Source organism: Bacillus rossius, chromosome 7 (genome assembly GCF_032445375.1).
Source record: "Bacillus rossius redtenbacheri isolate Brsri chromosome 7, Brsri_v3, whole genome shotgun sequence".
NCBI classification, from domain to species: domain Eukaryota; kingdom Metazoa; phylum Arthropoda; class Insecta; order Phasmatodea; family Bacillidae; genus Bacillus; species Bacillus rossius.
The window spans coordinates 71,846,497-71,864,334 of NC_086335.1; the positions used below are offsets into that span (position 1 = coordinate 71,846,497).

The 17,838-nt window shown below is 48.8% G+C and overlaps 1 protein-coding gene across 1 annotated transcript; it reads right to left on the minus strand.

The window, feature by feature from the left end:
- Positions 1-7,405: 7,405 nt before the first annotated feature.
- LOC134534631 (nascent polypeptide-associated complex subunit alpha, muscle-specific form-like) lies at positions 7,406-17,419 on the minus strand. Its single transcript, XM_063373119.1, has 7 exons — positions 16,931-17,419; positions 14,963-16,113; positions 12,919-13,030; positions 9,441-9,541; positions 9,279-9,368; positions 9,117-9,206; positions 7,406-7,637 (listed from the first exon to the last, which is right to left on the minus strand). The coding sequence occupies exons 1-7, from the start codon at positions 17,417-17,419 to the stop codon at positions 7,406-7,408; spliced, it is 2,265 nt and encodes a 754-aa protein (XP_063229189.1).
- Between the last annotated feature and the right edge of the window lie 419 nt (positions 17,420-17,838).

Below are 17,838 nucleotides of genomic sequence, written 5' to 3' on the forward strand. Positions count from 1 at the left end.
GTGTGGTGTGTGACCTGTGTTGTCTGTGTTGCCTGAGTGGCCTGAGTGCCCTGTGTGGCCTGAGTGGCCTTAGTTGTCTGAGTGGTCTGTGTGGCCTGTGTTGCCTGTGTTGCCTGAGTGGCCTGAGTGGTCTGAGTGGCCTGTGTGGTGTGTGACCTGTGTTGTCTGTGTTGCCTGAGTGGCCTGTGTTGCCTGAGTGCCCTGAGTGGCCTGAGTGCCCTGAGTGGTCTGTGTGGCCTGAGTGGTCTGTGTGGCCTGAGTGGTCTGAGTGGCCTGTGTGGTGTGTGACCTGTGTTGTCTGTGTTGCCTGAGTGGCCTGTGTTGCCTGAGTGCCCTGAGTGCCCTGAGTGGCCTGAGTGCCCTGAGTGGCATGTGTGGCCTGTGTGGCCTGAGTGGTCTGAGTGGCCTGTGTGGTGTGTGACCTGTGTTGTCTGTGTTGCCTGAGTGGCCTGTGTTGCCTGAGTGCCCTGAGTGCCCTGAGTGGCCTGTGTGGCCTGTGTGACCTGTGTTGTCTGTGTTGCCTGAGTGGCCTGTGTTGCCTGAGTGCCCTGAGTGCCCTGAGTGGCCTGAGTGCCCTGAGTGGCCTGTGTGGCTTGTGTGGCCTGTGTGGCCTGTGTGACCTGTGTGGCCTGTGTGACCTGTGTTGTCTGTGTTGCCTGAGTGGCCTGTGTTGCCTGAGTGCCCTGAGTGCCCTGAGTGCCCTGAGTGCCCTGAGTGGCCTGTGTGGCCTGTGTGACCTGTGTTGTCTGTGTTGCCTGAGTGGCCTGTGTTGCCTGAGTGCCCTGAGTGCCCTGAGTGGCCTGAGTGGCCTGAGTGCCCTGAGTGGCCTGTGTGGCCTGTGTGACCTGTGTTGTCTGTGTTGCCTGAATGGCCTGTGTTGCCTGAGTGCCCTGAGTGCCCTGAGTGGCCTGAGTGCCCTGAGTGGCCTGTGTGGCCTGTGTGGCCTGTGTGGCCTGTGTGGCCTGTGTGGCCTGTGTTGCCTGAGTGCCCTGAGTGCCCTGAGTGCCCTGAGTGGCCTGAGTGCCCTGAGTGGCCTGTGTGGCCTGTGTGGCCTGTGTGGCCTGTGTGGCCTGTGTTGCCTGAGTGGCCTGTGTTGCCTGAGTGGCCTGTGTGGCCTGTGTGGTGTGTGACCTGTGTTGTCTGTGTTGCCTGAGTGGCCTGAGTGGTCTGATTGGCCTGTGTGGTGTGTGACCTGTGTTGTCTGTGTTGCCTGAGTGGCCTGTGTTGCCTGAGTGCCCTGAGTGGCCTGAGTGCCCTGAGTGGCCTGTGTTGCCTGAGTGCCCTGAGTGCCCTGAGTGGCCTGAGTGCCCTGAGTGGCCTGTGTTGCCTGAGTGGCCTGAGTGCCCTGAGTGGCCTGTGTTGCCTGAGTGCCCTGAGTGCCCTGAGTGGCCTGAGTGCCCTGAGTGGCCTGTGTTGCCTGTATTGCCTGAGTGCACATACTCTCGTGGAATGCCATGTTATTAATAGTGAATTACTGCTACCAAAAATACCAATAGTTTTTCCAGTGAAATATTAATTGGTATTTTGCATTTAATTATTTTTTGTCAGAATAATTACAACTATAATAATATTAGCAGTATACATTATTTTATGGTCTTAGAAATATCAGAAAACAGTAAAATTTTAAACTTATTATGATTAAAAATACGTGTTGTTAACATTAACAAGCGGGTATTATCGATCTGGGAACAGTGTTAGCCATTTACTCTGTGCTACAATTCAAGCGTAAGACAGACTATAGTCGCGAGCACACTTGGACGTAACTGCGACAGTCACACAGTCCAGATGGTCGCCTCTGTGTCCGGCCGACAGAGTTACTGCTGTGATTCTGTGCCACGTTCCCTCCAAGGCGTGCAGGAAAACAAGCTACAGTTCATTTTGGCTTGCACAGGTCGTTACAAGAGTCAGTATTGTGTGGGCAGCCATCAATCCAAAATACTCTGAGCAAACTTCAATGCTCAGTTTTTAAAGATTTACACTTTCACTTACTATAAATTAAATCATAATCAAACATTACATACACATATTTTTCACTGAAATATTATAATTTTAAGCTTTTAAAACGTTTGTAACTTCTCGACTGCGGAAGATTAAGGCTCCCCGCCAAATAAGTTTAATTAACACTTTGTATCAGGTACAATCACAGTGAGCAGACAGGCCCTCTCATAGTGAGCAGACAGGCCCTCTCACAGTGAGCAGACAGGCCCTCTCACAGTGAGCAGACAGACCCTCTCACAGTGAGCAGACAGACCCTCTCACAGTGAGCAGACAGACCTCTCTCACAGTGAGCAGACAGACCCCTCTCACAGTGAGCAGACAGGCCCTCTCACAGTGAGCAGACAGACCCTCGAACAGTGAGAAGACAGACCCCTCTCACAGTGAGCAGACAGACTCCTCTCACAGTGAGCAGACAGGCCCTCTCACAGTGAGCAGACAGACCCTCGAACAGTGAGAAGACAGACCCCTCTCACAGTGAGCAGACAGACTCATCTCACAGTGAGCAGACAGACCCCTCTCACAGTGAGCAGACAGACCCCTCTCACAGTGAGTAGACAGACCCCTCTCACAGTGAGCAGACAGACCCCTCTCACAGTGAGCAGACAGACCCCTCTCACAGTGAGCAGACAGGCCCTCTCACAGTGAGCAGACAGACCCCTCTCACAGTGAGCAGACAGGCCCTCTCACAGTGAGCAGACAGACTCCTCTCACAGTGAGCAGACAGACCCCTCTCACAGTGAGCAGACAGACCCCTCTCACAGTGAGCAGACAGACCCCTCTCACAGTGAGCAGACAGACCCCTCTCACAGTGAGCAAACAGACCCCTCTCACAGTGAGTAGACAGACCCCTCTCACAGTGAGCAGACAGACCCCTCTCACAGTGAGCAGACAGGCCCTCTCACAGTGAGCAGACAGACCCCTCTCACAGTGAGCAGACAGACCCCTCTCACAGTGAGCAGACAGGCCCTCTCACAGTGAGCAGACAGACTCCTCTCACAGTGAGCAGACAGACTCATCTCACAGTGAGCAGACAGGCCCTCTCACAGTGAGCAGACAGACCTCTCTCACAGTGAGCAGACAGACCCCTCTCACAGTGAGCAGACAGACCTTCTCACAGTGAGCAGACAGACCCTCTCACAGTGAGCAGACCCTCTCACAATGAGCAGACAAACCCTCTAACAGTGAGCAGACAGACCCTTTTCAGTGAGCAGACAGGCCCTCTCACAGTGAGCAGACAGACCCCTCTCACAGTGAGAAGACAGACCCTCTCCAGTGAGCAGACAGGCCCTCTCACAGTGAGCAGACAGGCCCATCTCACATTGAGCAGACAGACCCCCTCATAGTTTGACAGTAGTCCTTTGTCTTCTAGTGATCGGTCTTTTGCGCAAAAAAAAGAAAGATTTTAAACTAGCCAGTGATAATTTAGTGTGTAAAGAGAAAGCGGAATCTTGATGAAATTGAAATAATAATCTGCCTCTAATAAATGTTTTATTATTTTTTCAGGAATGGTAGGCATGATTAGTTAAAATGTTCGATAAAGGCACCATCAATAAAATAGCGATTGGCAATTGGAGAAGCACATTACATACAAATAATTATTCCATGGATCAAGATTTACATACACGTGCAAAGTGCTCAAACATCAATTTCCGGTCGGTTCTTTTACGTCACAACACATAACGTATGACAAAATTGCCAGTGAACAACATTATAAACAATTTATATACATTTTAATGTTTTATGAATTATGAAATACATTAATGGTAACAAAAAGATTTAAACACTTTATAAACTTAATTGCACAAGCTGATCTACATAGTTTATGCAATAACATTTACATGATAAATTCTTGGCACTAAATAGTTGAAATCTGCTATCTAAAATATTTGCATTATTCAGAAAACGCTGAATACACATAGTTATGATTGTGAGTTGAAAATTGGTAACTTGCATGATATTTGCTTCTACGGGCTGTGCATATTTATAGGTACAAATATAATAATTAAAACAATAAAATAATAACTTTGCTAGAAATGATAACAACATATAGAATTTAAAAAAAAAATCATCTCACAGCAAAACTGATAAACTTCCTGTAATGTACAACTCAGCTCCGTCCACTGAATAGGTGAATGTTTGTAAATGGTTGGAAATAGATACAAGGGTGTCATATGAACTGTCTTTTCAGTTAATCTTCTCATGAATTTAATACACAGATGACCGATATATATATATTTTCACAGTATCTTTCTGTCAACTTTTATTTTTCTAAGCCAATAAACATGATAGAAAATAAAACTCGTGTATACGAGTAGGTAGCTGTACAGCTGTATAGATAGTAGCTTCGAGAGCCAACTTCCTCAAAAGCCAACTGCTTCAAGAGCAAACCACTTCAAGAGTCAACGATTTCAAGAACAAATTGTTTCAATTAGATGGACGCCGTAAGCCTTGGCAATAAAAAACAATTTATATTAAATGAAACAATCTAATCTCCTACAATACATTTACAAGTTAACTATATTGGGATGCTCATTTTATTTTGAATAACACATCTCAGTATAGCTACAACAATTTTCAATTATTCAATCAACAATTCTCACTTTTAACAACAGGCATGACTGAAGATGGCATAATCGATGACTTGTGTAACTGTGAAAGGCATTACATGGGAATCAAAACCTAGTAATGAATCCAAAACATAGATTTTTTTTCGTTTATGATTTACATTTATACCTTAATTTAGTTGATATATGAATGCAGTTGGAGTTTAATAGGAGACTATCAATGACTTGTTTGAATACAAATAGGAAGAGATTGAATCTAGCCAGTGTCTAATTATCTAATAAAAAAACAACATAGTTATCTCTTGTGACGAGTCTGTAGTTATACGTTCATCGCCATACAATGTGTGAAATTGTTTGGACTGTTGTATTATGAACGACAGTTTTACATAGCATCTGACATCCCATACCCACTCGCTACTCCTGTGATCACTCTACTTCTAGATGGACACTGCACTACTCTCCCCCTGTTATTGCTCAGATTCCTCTACATGTGATTAATATTCTTATTATGTACTTCACTATTTTTAGAATGTTATGCCCAAGAACAAATATAAAACATTCATATTTAAAGAAAAACAAGTCACTATTACGTACAATATAATGTACCACGGCCTTTCGTGAACACAACAATGAAGATCATCAAATTTTTATCAGAAAAGCTAGAATAAGAGTATTGTGTATTTGCCACTGTTTGATGGAGATTGCTGTTATGTTGGTAGCTTGAAGATACATGAACTTGCAGTTCCACTGCAGGGTGGCCTGGACTCTTCCTGAGCTGGATAAGATCCACTGTGTCAGTATTCTTCCTGAACGGGATAAGACTCACTGTGCCAGTATTCTTCTCTGAATGTAAGGGAATGTTTCTGATATTCATAATGTAAAGACAGCTCTATTTTTTTTTATAAAATGGCAAGCCATTCAACTGCACTATATAATGAAAAAAAGTTGAATATCATTCCTTACGAGATTTCCATAAACCATGATGAAATCAGTGCTATTTAGTAAGATTTTAAAATATATCTTGTACATTCTACACTTGAACACATTAAAAATATTTTAATCTTTGGATCATCGTTATAAAGCACCAAGCCAAAACATTATTCCTGTTTAGGTTACTTTAACTAGTTCATGGACGAGACTTCTGTGCTAAAATTGTATTCATAAAATAACTTTATAATATTCACTAAAAACCGAATACATTATTTGGCGTACTTTAATGATTGGACAGCAAATAACAAAACACTATTCGAAGAACAACGGCCAAATGAGCAGAGTTGAGCTCAAGAAGACCTCAGGGTTGCCAGTCAACCAGGACAGAGTGTGCAGAGCTCACGCAGAACAGTCGGTCCATCAGCGAGCACGCTAGACTTCACATGGATATCAACCATGTGGTCTTGATGGGGCAGCCAACATGCCCCAGGGAGCCAGCAAGATGCACGGGTATCAGCCAGCATGGCACACTGTGCTGGCCAGAGCCACGTGGCGTGGCGCCTACACGTAGTGGTCCTCCTGGGGCAGAACCTGGCAGCCCTGGGGGGCGCGGTGCCGCGTGGGGCCTCGCAGCCTCGACTGACTCTTGGTCACCTGGGGCAGCCAGCAAGATGCACGGGTATCAGCCAGCATGGCACACTGTTATGGCCAGAGCCACGTGGCGTGGCGCCTACACGTAGTGGTCCTCCTGGGGCAGAACCTGCCAGCCCTGGGGGGCGCGGTGCCGCATGGGGCCTCGCAGCCTCGACTGACTCTTGGTCACCTGGGGCAGCCAGCAAGATGCACGGGTATCAGCCAGCATGGCACACTGTTATGGCCAGAGCCACGTGGCGTGGCGCCTACACGTAGTGGTCCTCCTGGGGCAGAACCTGGCAGCCCTGGGGGGCGCGGTGCCGCGTGGGGCCTCGCAGCCTCGACTGACTCTTGGTCACCTGGGGCAGCCAGCAAGATGCACGGGTATCAGCCAGCATGGCACACTGTTATGGCCAGAGCCACGTGGCGTGGCGCCTACACGTAGTGGTCCTCCTGGGGCAGAACCTGCCAGCCCTGGGGGGCGCGGTGCCGCATGGGGCCTCGCAGCCTCGACTGACTCTTGGTCACCTGGGGCAGCCAGCAAGATGCACGGGTATCAGCCAGCATGGCACACTGTGCTGGCCAGAGCCACGTGGCGTGGCGCCTACACGTAGTGGTCCTCCTGGGGCAGGACCTGCCAGCCCTGGGGGGCGCGGTGCCGCGTGGGGCCTCGCAGCCTCGACTGACTCTTGGTCACCTGGGGCAGCCAGCAAGATGCACGGGTATCAGCCAGCATGGCACGCTGTGCTGGCCAGAGCCACGTGGCGTGGCGCCTACACGTAGTGGTCCTCCTAGGGCAGGACCTGCCAGCCCTGGGGGGTGCGGTGCCGCATGGGGCCTCGCAGCCTCGACTGACTCTTGGTCACCTGGGGCAGCCAGCAAGATGCACGGGTATCAGCCAGCATGGCACACTGTGCTGGCCAGAGCCACGTGGCGTGGCGCCTACACGTAGTGGTCCTCCTGGGGCAGAACCTGGCAGCCCTGGGGGGCGCGGTGCCGCATGGGGCCTCGCAGCCTCGACTGACTCTTGATCACCTGGGGCAGCCAGCAAGATGCACGGGTATCAGCCAGCATGGCACACTGTTATGGCCAGAGCCACGTGGCGTGGCGCCTACACGTAGTGGTCCTCCTGGGGCAGAACCTGCCAGCCCTGGGGGGCGCGGTGCCGCGTGGGGCCTCGCAGCCTCGACTGACTCTTGGTCACCTGGGGCAGCCAGCAAGATGCACGGGTATCAGCCAGCATGGCACACTGTGATGGCTAGAGCCACGTGGCGTGGCGCCTACACGTAGTGGTCCTCCTGGGGCAGAACCTGCCAGCCCTGGGGGACGCGGTGCCGCGTGGGGCCTCGCAGCCTCGACTGACTCTTGGTCACCTGGGGCAGCAGCGGCGAGAGCACGGGTGATGAACCTTCCTCGTCGTCGTCTTCTTCGTCGGCGCAGCTGTCCACGCTGTCGGAGGGACTCGCCAACGCTTCTCGCTGCCGCAGACCCTGCTGCAGCCGTCTCAGGAACCTGCGGTTGCGGATGGATAAAGAATTACCAAGTAGGGCTGCACCAAAGGGTAGTGTTGTATCATATGTATCATATAGGACCCAGAGGTTCTAATATTACCCCTGGCTGGAAAATAAAACCAGACTTGTTAAACAAAAACTTACTTCAATGTTACGGTAATGAAAGTAACTTGAGATAAACCATCAGGTAGTGTTAACACTATTCACAAAGGAAAGGTTGATAGCAGCAGGCAGGCACATGACCAGCAGCACTAATGAGTGGGAATAATAATACTCTGGCATCAGTGACGTAAAAAATGACACTTGTGTATGATGCTTACAGGAAAGGTTGCTAGCTGGAAGTGAGCAAGCGAAAAGCTGGATTGATGAGTTGGGAGCACCTCCTGTTCTTATGCTAGTGACATGGGTGGAGAGCCGAATATATGACCCACTGGCAAATAAACAAATTGCGAACTATATAGGATAATTCAATAACTAAAACATTTAGACTCTTTCACCTACAATATATTTCAACTGACAACCACGAAAGTTACTTTTGTATTGCTTTGTAACCTATATATGGAACAATGACATAATTAGATTATTATAATTGCATATAGCAGTAGGGACATTGGAATTATAGAATGCACAATGTGTAATAAAAATGCAAAATAGGTAGATAATATGCTAATTGGTGATTACAAGCTTTCCGCAAATTAATGAATTACCTCTTTAACAATCTAATAAAAAAACTGTATTTAATTATTATCTAATTCTGCTCATCAATTTGATTTGGTCTGCATCCATCTTGTTTTTTGTCTGCTGGTGAAGGGCTTCATATATCCAAAGCTTAGAAGTTGGTATCGCTGGTAGTATTTTATTTTATATTGTACAAAAAATATCTGGTAAGAAGTGGCTAAGTCCCGAACAGAGGGATGCAGCAGTAGGCATCATAAGGTTAGGAATCATGCACCACAATTCCCTAGACCAACAGGACAGCTGTGAAGTGAGAAAATAAAGTATATATGGATTCAAAGAAGTTTTATCTCGGTGGGCATGAAATTTTAATACCAGAGATAAAAATACTGACAGGTGATACATTAAAAGGACATTTAAGGGCGCAATTTTTAATTCCTGTTCAATTTCATATAGGATGCCACTGTCGACCATATTTAGTTCAAAGCAATTCAACCAAAGAGTGCCAAGTTTTAATTTCAAAATTAGTTAGCATATAGAGCCACCAATTTTGTTCAAGAGTCATATGCTAGAGGTTACGGGACACTTAAATTAAAAGCAAAGTCTAAAACATCCCCGCCATATGGGATTCAGTATCTCCGGCATCTTAAATGTGTTTCTCATATGCTGGGGCTGATTCCTTCTCATGCACAAGAAGTTCACCTGCCATGATGGATTAAGTACTCCATCTTGGATGTCATGGTGTGCCTAAGGATCTGTCCCCAATAAGGCACGAGGCAGTGCTGGACAGCTGCCTGGTACGCACCTGATCTGGTGCCCGATGGCCCGCAGGCGGCCCGTGCTCCTGACTGGCTTGGGCAGATCACCGCGGCACAGCACCTCATGGAGACTACCGCTGTGTGCATGGTGTTATACTGGAGCATGCAATAAGGCACGAGGCAGTGCTGGACAGCTGCCTGGCACGCACCTGATCTGGTGCCCGATGGCCCGCAGCCGGCCCGTGCTCCTGACTGGCTTGGGCAGCTCACCGCGGCACAGCACCTCATGGAGACTACCGCTGTGTGCATGGTGTTATACTGGAGCATGCAATAAGGCACGAGGCAGTGCTGGACAGCTGCCTGGCACGCACCTGATCTGGTGCCCGATGGCCCGCAGCCGGCCCGTGCTCCTGACTGGCTTGGGCAGCTCACCGCGGCACAGCACCTCATGGAGACCACCGCTGTGTGCATCCTTCCACAGCGAGACAAACACATGTCATTTATTGCATAAATAACTATGAAGTTTCAATATCGTTGTAATTTATTTTAGCATACACATTTTGTTCAATGAAAATTTTTCAATATCTTAGCACTGCTAACCATAGATAATATTGATTATACTATTTATAAAATTTCATAACTACCATACTGCGAACTATTTAGAAGTATTGTGATTTAAGGAAACTAGTAGTAAGTATAAAACTACAATATTTCTAGTAGAATAAAATAGATTCTAAGCGAAAACCTATGCTAATTTCGTGCGGTTAAACAAAGGTGAAACATGATATGAAACAGTAAAAAGAGAAAACAGCAATACTATTTTAGTAAAAAGTTTCTAGGCATACAACTAAAATGGCGACTTGAACATAGTTTGTCGCGCCACCAGCCCGGGGCAGGTGGATGTGGATTTAGGGTCGGAATGGTGTTGAAGTTTGTAGAAATGGGAAAATGGAGTTATAAAGATATTCTGTGAGTTAAATAGGAAAAAAGCCATGCACCAGCTCACAGTAGAAAACGAGGGAAAGGTCGACTCATGTTGTGGGAACTTTGGTTTTGGCACAAAAGACATTTGTTTGACGGACATTTTTGTAAAGGGACACAACTCTCAGCTGTAGAGAACTGGGACTGCCTGAAGTGATGTTCAAGAAGGAAGCTGCTCTGTAGCCCGTCAGAAACACAAGCGCTGAAGACAGACATATTGCGTATTTAGAGAAACCATATGCTTTTCTAATGCGTCTCATTGTTGCTCGCGAAACTAAATCTAACATATTTAACACGTATATGTTCAAATATCGAGCTAGAAGTTACAGTATTGCATACGCAACACATTCCGAGCAAATAAGGAAGTACAAGTAGCGTCTCTAACTCGCCCATAAAACAAATGCTGCTAAATAAAACACGAAGCGATACGATGTCGGAATTGTTGCGAAACAAATGCGAACACGCTCACAGTCCGGAATGACGAGGGTAGTGGGACATGCTCGCCTGCTTCCACGGCTAGATGGCGACACCAGCAAGCTGCCAGCCTTGCAGCTAGTGCGCTTACAAGTGTGTGCAGAAAACCCAACGACGTGTCTCGGGAAAATATGCAAACATACATAACTTTACAAAACACAATATCAACTCCATTAATATTTAAATATAAAAGGTAGAGTTAGGGCAGGAATCGTCCGCTGCCCGCTTCATTCAGTACTCATATACACACATGTTGAGTGGCGACACTTCATAATGGTCTAAGTGGAAATGAGGGGAAATAAAGTTGCAAAGAGTTAATAAAGGTATGAATATAAAAATAAATAGATAATTGTGTTGTAAAACTAAGCAAACGAACCAAAGATTGTAGACAGATTAATGTTTTAATTTAATCCAATCTATTCAAAATCAGAGAGGATGGATTGTTGGGATTGGATCTTGGATGTTTTTGACCACCTACTGGATGCACCTGGCGACCAAATAGATGTGGCTGGCCGCCCATTGGACATTCATTCCTGACCATTGAGTGGATGTGTGTGGATACCGACTGGGCTAATTGCCACCGACTAGAGGTGTTAGCCTGACCAACCGACTGGACGTGCGTCTGACGAACCTATCTGACGTTCCTAGACAACCAACTGGACGTGGCGGTCCACCTACTGGAAATGCTGCTACTGAACAGATGAGTCTGGCCACCGACTGGGCGTACCTTGCCACCACCTGGTCGTGCGTGACTGGCCAACTGACAGCTGTTCATGGTCACCGACTGGACGTAGCTGGTTAATCGACTTACATGTGGGAATGCGCTGAAAACACATGTCAAGGCATGCAGAGGACTCGCTTCGCCTTCTAAGAAGACTTTAGACATCGAGAACTTTGTTTGTTTTTTGTACTTGCAAAATTTCTGTAATACATTTTTTATTTGTAATTGTATTGTTATTTTTCTCGAACCTGGCATTTTCTGGTAATTTTAATTAAATTATCTTTTATTGCATCAAGCAAGGATCGAACCAAGGAACGCCTCTACACCCTCTACCGCAAAGCGTGAAGAGGGGCGCCCTCAGTCCCTCAGTCCCAGGTCTGCAAGACATTGTAGTCGCGCACAGATCCATCACTAACCACATGAACGTCATCGCTTCTGTACAGTCCAGGCGCGTGGGCTCGCTGTGTACCTTCAAACTGAGTACAAACGCGTCGCTAAGCTGCTCGTGGGTGCTACTGGGAGGATCTAGCAAGTTGTCAGGCGACTACGTCTACTGGAGAGCAGCAAGCAACTACCACACACTGGCCAAGCCGCTGGAACATCAGTCACATCTGCTGCGGTTACCTGCGAGTCTAGACAGTGAAACACGTATAATCGCAATTATATAAACCTGCAGACTCTCTGGCTACGAGGACGTCCCGAGCCTCTTGCTGCTCGGTCAGAGTGGAGGAGAGACCAGCTCAGCCACACACCGACAGCGGTATCTAAACCAAGCATCAGTGGAACACTCTCAGCAATGTGTGGGTGAGAGTGATTTAAAACACGCGTGTGTTCAGTCGAAAACCAAATAAAGTAAAAATTATAACATTATTATACAAATAAATGTCTGGTTCAGATGAGGTGTAATGCTTGATGTGGGCCGCACGCCTGGCGCAGATGAATCAAGTTCAATGCGACTACTCAGCTGGGCCCAAAGTGGTTCAGAACTGAGCCGCTGTTTCGCTTGGTGCTTCCGTAACAGCCACACAGAGATTCTCACAATTCCAGATGCAATACTGTGCCACGTACAACGTAGAAGCTTCCCGTGAGGTGTGAGGAATCCCACGAGAAAGCAGCTGAAAACTGTGTAGCTACGGACACTTGATACAATCTGACAATGTAACAAGAGCGCCATAGACCACAAGATAATAATTTAGCCTTCTAATTTTTTGTGTTCTGTTTTAAAACAGAGGAGATACAGAGGAGTACTCACTAAAAGAATTAAAAATAATAAATAACCTACTTTGGGTGAAATATAAGAAAATAGGAATTTATTTTTGTAAATATGTTTATGCTGCTGCATAGCGGTCAGTTCCAGACAGGAGGTGAGCTTCTAACGGCAAAAGGGCGTTCGATGTTTGTTTTTATTTGACTTCACCTACTTTTGTTATAAAATAAAACTTGCTCAGCAAGATGTCCGCCGAGGTGAGCTCCTAGATAAGGAGTTCTAGGTAGTTTTTGAACACATTAGTGAAAAAAAGGAATTATTTATTCCCAAAGTTACAACTACCGCAAGTTGGTCGGTCTCATTAGATCTCAACAAGGTTCATGCTGTGTGTCTGGACCTTAAACGAACAGCCCAAAGCAGCTAAGTAAGCCCGAGGAAGCCTGTAGAAGGGAGAAGGGGGACTCACCTCGCTGTTCTCCTCCGCAGACATCTCCAGCAGGCGAGGCTTGGCGCTGAGGCCCCACTCTGCCGGCAGCTGGCTGTCTGGGCACGGGACGGCGTGGCTGGCCACCGACTCCCTGCACACACACCTCTGCCTGCACCTGGTGACCTTAGGACAAGTCAGGAGTATCCCATCACGGGAAGCTTTTATTGTTTATCTGCTTTCAGCTTTCAAGGGAGACCAATGTAGGTACTTCGACATGATAGTGGACTACCACCTGTCATTCCACAACCACTTTGTAAATGCACTGTGTAAATGCATCAAACGTTCACACTCTGCCCCGCATACAAAGAATCGGACTGCTAGCATTTTTTGGTTAATTTAAAAAATAATGAAATCACGTATTTTAATACCTGTGTAGCCATTAAGAATGTAAAATCTAATTCAAATATTGTTTTTTTTTTTTGTGCATGGTCAGTAGAGTTTTTAAACTCGTGTTTGTTTGGTATATTAATTTTTTTTTAGTGTAGTGATTTAACTCATGCGCCATCTCTAAAATGGTATGTTAATGTACAGCTTACTTAACATTTGCGTTATTTACATCACAATAAATTTATTGTTAAAGTTTAATCCGTTTTTACTTGCTAGTTCTTACAACTACTTACTTAAATTCCAAGTTCTAGAAACTTTTTTTTTACTCTGCTAAAGTTGATGTGTTTGCCATCACCATGTTTTGAGGGAGTAAAGTCATTTTTAGCACGCTACTAATTGAAATGATTTGGTTGTTCTGATGTGTGTCACTTGGTGCCGGTCAAAATAACTGCTGTGGAGGGTGCCGAAGTTTTCGATTGCCACTATAGTTAGGGGGGGACAGCCGACATTGGTGAAATTTACAATATATAAAGTTGTGAGGTGATAATTACATAGGTGTTAAACAAAAAGTTATAACCATTTTAATTGATGGCCAATAAAGGTATTTCATTGTGGGCAGCAAATATTATATGTGAGCTCTTTTTAAGGAGGGGCTCAGAGGTGAAAATATTTATTAAATGTAAATAAACTGTAAGAGTTTGCGCTAATCACCACAACTTTCTTTACGGTTGAGGCAATAAATAGGGACTGCAAATACTGAATACAAATGTCCTGAGAGGAGTGCCAGGAAAAATATAAAAACAATTGCAGTTGAATTTACACTTAATTAAGATCTTGTGCCTAACATAACCCCATAGTCGGGAAAAATGGTTATTTTATATTTCCTATGTATTTTAGAAATTATGTGTGCAAATCTAAATGTTGGGTTTATGTGGTTCTTACAATTTGTGTATATTTTATGATTGCATTCGTTCTATATGGAGTTTACTTGAATAGCTAGAAATTGTTTTATTGCCCTGCGCAATATGATTGGATAGTCAATATAGCTGTTATTCGTGTACCATGATTTAAACAGACAGTGCTGTACTGCATTTTAACGATGTCTTCCTGTGGAAGTCTGTCCCTAGCATGTTATAAGCAGGAAAATAAAATAACAAGGGACATTCTGTCTGTGGTTCAAATTTAGGCAACACATTGTGAAGAGATAACATCATAAGAGATATCACCCAGCCATAGATAAGCAAAGTTACCAGCTGACATCAAGCACTGTCGTCACTACAATGTCACACTTCTACAAAAAAAGGAACTACTTCCGACGTGATCCTTGAGAACAAGGGGAGGAACACGAGATAGCAAGGGATGTTGTCGAGGTGATGGTGTGAAAGTGAATGTTACTGCAGGACTCCATGAGACCAAGGAGGGCAATGTTGGATGTTCCAAGTCCTGGCTAAAACCAGAGTCCTTATCGCTCAGAACAGGGATTTTTAAAGGCCGTAGTTAAAGTCCACTGTGCTGTTAAGGTATGATGGATGCAGTGCAGCTGCAATGCACTTGGTATTATATTTGTGACTTTTATTTTAATTTAGACTGTAATGCATACATGTAATTTTGTTCGATATTCCCCTGCGGCAGTGGCTAGAGAGGGCAACTAGAGTGAGCACCACGTGACCGCTGACACGAGCAGCCCGGGAGGTACCTGGCGGACGCGAGGCTCTCGGACGAGGAGGACGAGCTGACACGAGTCTGGAGCCGCACCCTCGCCCTCTTGGGGCTGTGCTTGCGAGGCAGCTGGCGGCCCGGCACGTCCAGCAAGGCGGTCACCTTGGTGGGGCTGCCCGCCTTGCCGCGGGACGCCGCCCGCTTCTCGCGCCTGCGCCCCGTCGACTTGCGGTGCTGCTGCAGCGCCTTGGGGCAGTCCGAGCTGGGGCAGTCGTACAGGCCGTCCGAGTCCGTGAAGGGCAGCTGGTCCTTGTGGCGGCCATAGAACAGGGGCGAGAAGCGGCCCGGCCCTGCCAGCTTGTCGCTCAGCGGCGACTCGCTGCGGGAGCTGACGGGGCTCAAGTGCTTGTCGGCGCCGCCCCCCGCCTCCTGCACCACTATGGACGGCAGCTGCAGCATAGAGCGGCACGGCGAGCTCTCCGCCTCCTTGCCGATGAACACTTGGAGCTCCTTCGCGCTCTTCAGCTCTCCCTCGTCGATCTTCTCGTCCAGGTGGTCCGTGCCGATGCCCTCGTCGTTGGACTCGGCGAGCGGGTCGTCGGACTGCGTCTCGGAGTCGCCGCAGTCGGGGGCGGCGTCGCACGGCTCCTGCAGGGGCCCGGGGGTGGCCACCTCGGGGGCGGCGGCCGGGGGGCGGAGCGGGGCCGGGGGCGGCCTGCTGCGGGCGGCGGGCCCGTCCTCCAGCTCGGAGGGACACAGGGGGTTGTTGGAGCCGCAGCGCGACGGGCCGGGACTCGCCATGGAGCTGTAGCCCGAGGAGCTGAGGTTGGACTCCGAGGCTGCGCGGTCAGCGCGCGAGCACATGGAGAAGGGGCTGAGGTAGGTCATGCCGCTGGCCGGCCCGGGGTGCTCGGCCAACTTCTTAACCGGCGAGGCGACCTCCGCATCGGACTCGGCCTCGCTCATGTTGCAGGTGACGGTGATGAGCGGCGGCGGGCAGGGCAGGTCAAGGCTGGCGGGCTTGTCCAGGTCCTTGAGGAGCCGGCGTGGCGTCGGTCTAGGGCCGAACACCAGGCTGGTGTCGGCGGCGGAGCTCCGTGGCGGCGGCGACCCCAGCGGCGGCGAGCGAGTGGGCGATGCCTCCTGCACCACTAGCAGCGGTATGCAGCGTGTTGCCGGGGACTCCAGCTGCACACATTACCGCACAACCTCACAACCTCACTACCTCACCACATCACCATCTCACAACCTCACCATCTCACAACCTCACCACCTCACAGCCTCACCACCACACAACCTCACAACCTCACCACCTCACAGCCTCACCACCTCACAGACTCTCCACATCACAATCTCACCACCTCACAACCTCACCACCTCATAACCTCTCCACCTCACAACCTCACACTGCAATGTCGAGGGGATGCTTTTGAAACATTTTATACTGTATGTCAAACATTTATATTCATACATGTAGAAGGTATTTTTGGTTCAATATCGTGTACATAAACCAGCCTTGTTTTTCATTCAATCATGTATTTACTACTAAAATGTTTATGAAGAAATTTGGATTTTATAAAATCTGCATGGCATGGGCGAGTTATTTAGAATAAATGTTCATATGTAAAACATTCAACAGGGAGTAAAAATAGAATAAATTTGCTTTTGATGTAGATCTCAATCACATATTCGCCAGTGAGCTAAGCAAACCCTCGGTGGGAAATAGAAGATAGCTCCAACGAGCTCACAGGCGTCGCGTTGGGCAGAACAGAACACAACCGGCAGGTTATGGAGTGTTTGTACGGGCGCTCGCGCAGTAGCGTTGAGGCACCGGGCGACCAGGTGGATAGTCTGTGGGTCTGCCCGCTGATGGGCGCCTTGTGGATGAAGAGTGAGACCGGGACAGCGCCGACCGAGTGGAGTTGGTGACCCGATATGAGTGAGTAGTTGTGGGAAGAGATTAGTTGTAATATAAACATCAAGGATGAGAACACAGTGCAGTTACCCCCGAGGGAAATGGCGAGGCGTCCTCGTCGTCGCTGCAGGCGCCCCGCCGCGCCAGCACGGGCGTCAGCGCCGGGGTGGGCACCTCGCGGATGGGTGACAGGCACTTGGCGGCCCCCGCGCCGGGCACCTCCAGCAGGATGGAGGCGGGGTGCTGCGCGTGGCCGCCGCGGCCGTCCAGCACCGCCACCTCAATGGTGTGGCGTCGCGGCGGCGAGTCGGGCGCCGGCCCCGACGAGGCCGAGGAGTCGTCCGAGCCGGCCACATCGTCGCGCGGGCTGGAGCTCGAGAAGCTGCGGAACATGGCGAGGATGGAGTCGGCGCTGTGGTTGGACGGCGCGCGGGCCCGCAGGGGGCGCTCCAGGCTGGACAGCGAGTCGCTGCCCTGGTTGCTGCTCGTGCTGTGCGGCGAGCGCTGTTCGGCGGCGGGCGAGGGCGGCGAGCTGTTGGAGCGGGACAGCAGCTGCGAGGCGTCCGACCCGGAGCTCATCTCGGCGGACACCTTGCTGAGCAGGCGCGCGAAGGTCACCTTCTTCTCGAGCCTGGGGTCGGCGGCAGGCGGGTCGGCGAAGGCCGTCTCCCGCTGGCCGGCCTCGGGGGGCCCCGGGGCACGCCCCCGGGACTCGCTGAGCTGCAGCAGCTCTCCCAGGCTCAGCTTGCGGGCCGGCGGCTCGCTCGCGACCAGCTGCTGCAGAATCTGCTTCCTCTCGCAGGCGTGCTGCTTGGTGGGCGTGGAGTTGTTGCGCTTCTTGCGCGGCGAGGGCGTCCCTGTAACACGCGGCGACCCCGCCAGGCGCCATTACTCATGCCAACTCAGCCGGGAGACCGCGGCACCATCATTACATTGTGTATTGCTTTTGTTTGCTAGAGGTGCTCGCGTTAGAGTTTTGTATAGCATGTGTTAGAATT

Excerpts from the sequence above, each read along its gene's own strand:
- LOC134534631 (XM_063373119.1), bottom strand. The coding sequence starts at position 17,419 with ATGAGCTCCGGGTCGGACGCCTCGCAGCTGCTGTCCCGCTCCAACAGC. Across the intron at positions 16,114-16,930 it reads CCTCGCCATTTCCCTCGGGG|CTGGAGTCCCCGGCAACACG; the intron begins GTAACTGCACTG and ends TAATGTGTGCAG. Across the intron at positions 13,031-14,962 it reads GAGAGCCTCGCGTCCGCCAG|GGAGTCGGTGGCCAGCCACG; the intron begins GTACCTCCCGGG and ends GTGTGTGTGCAG.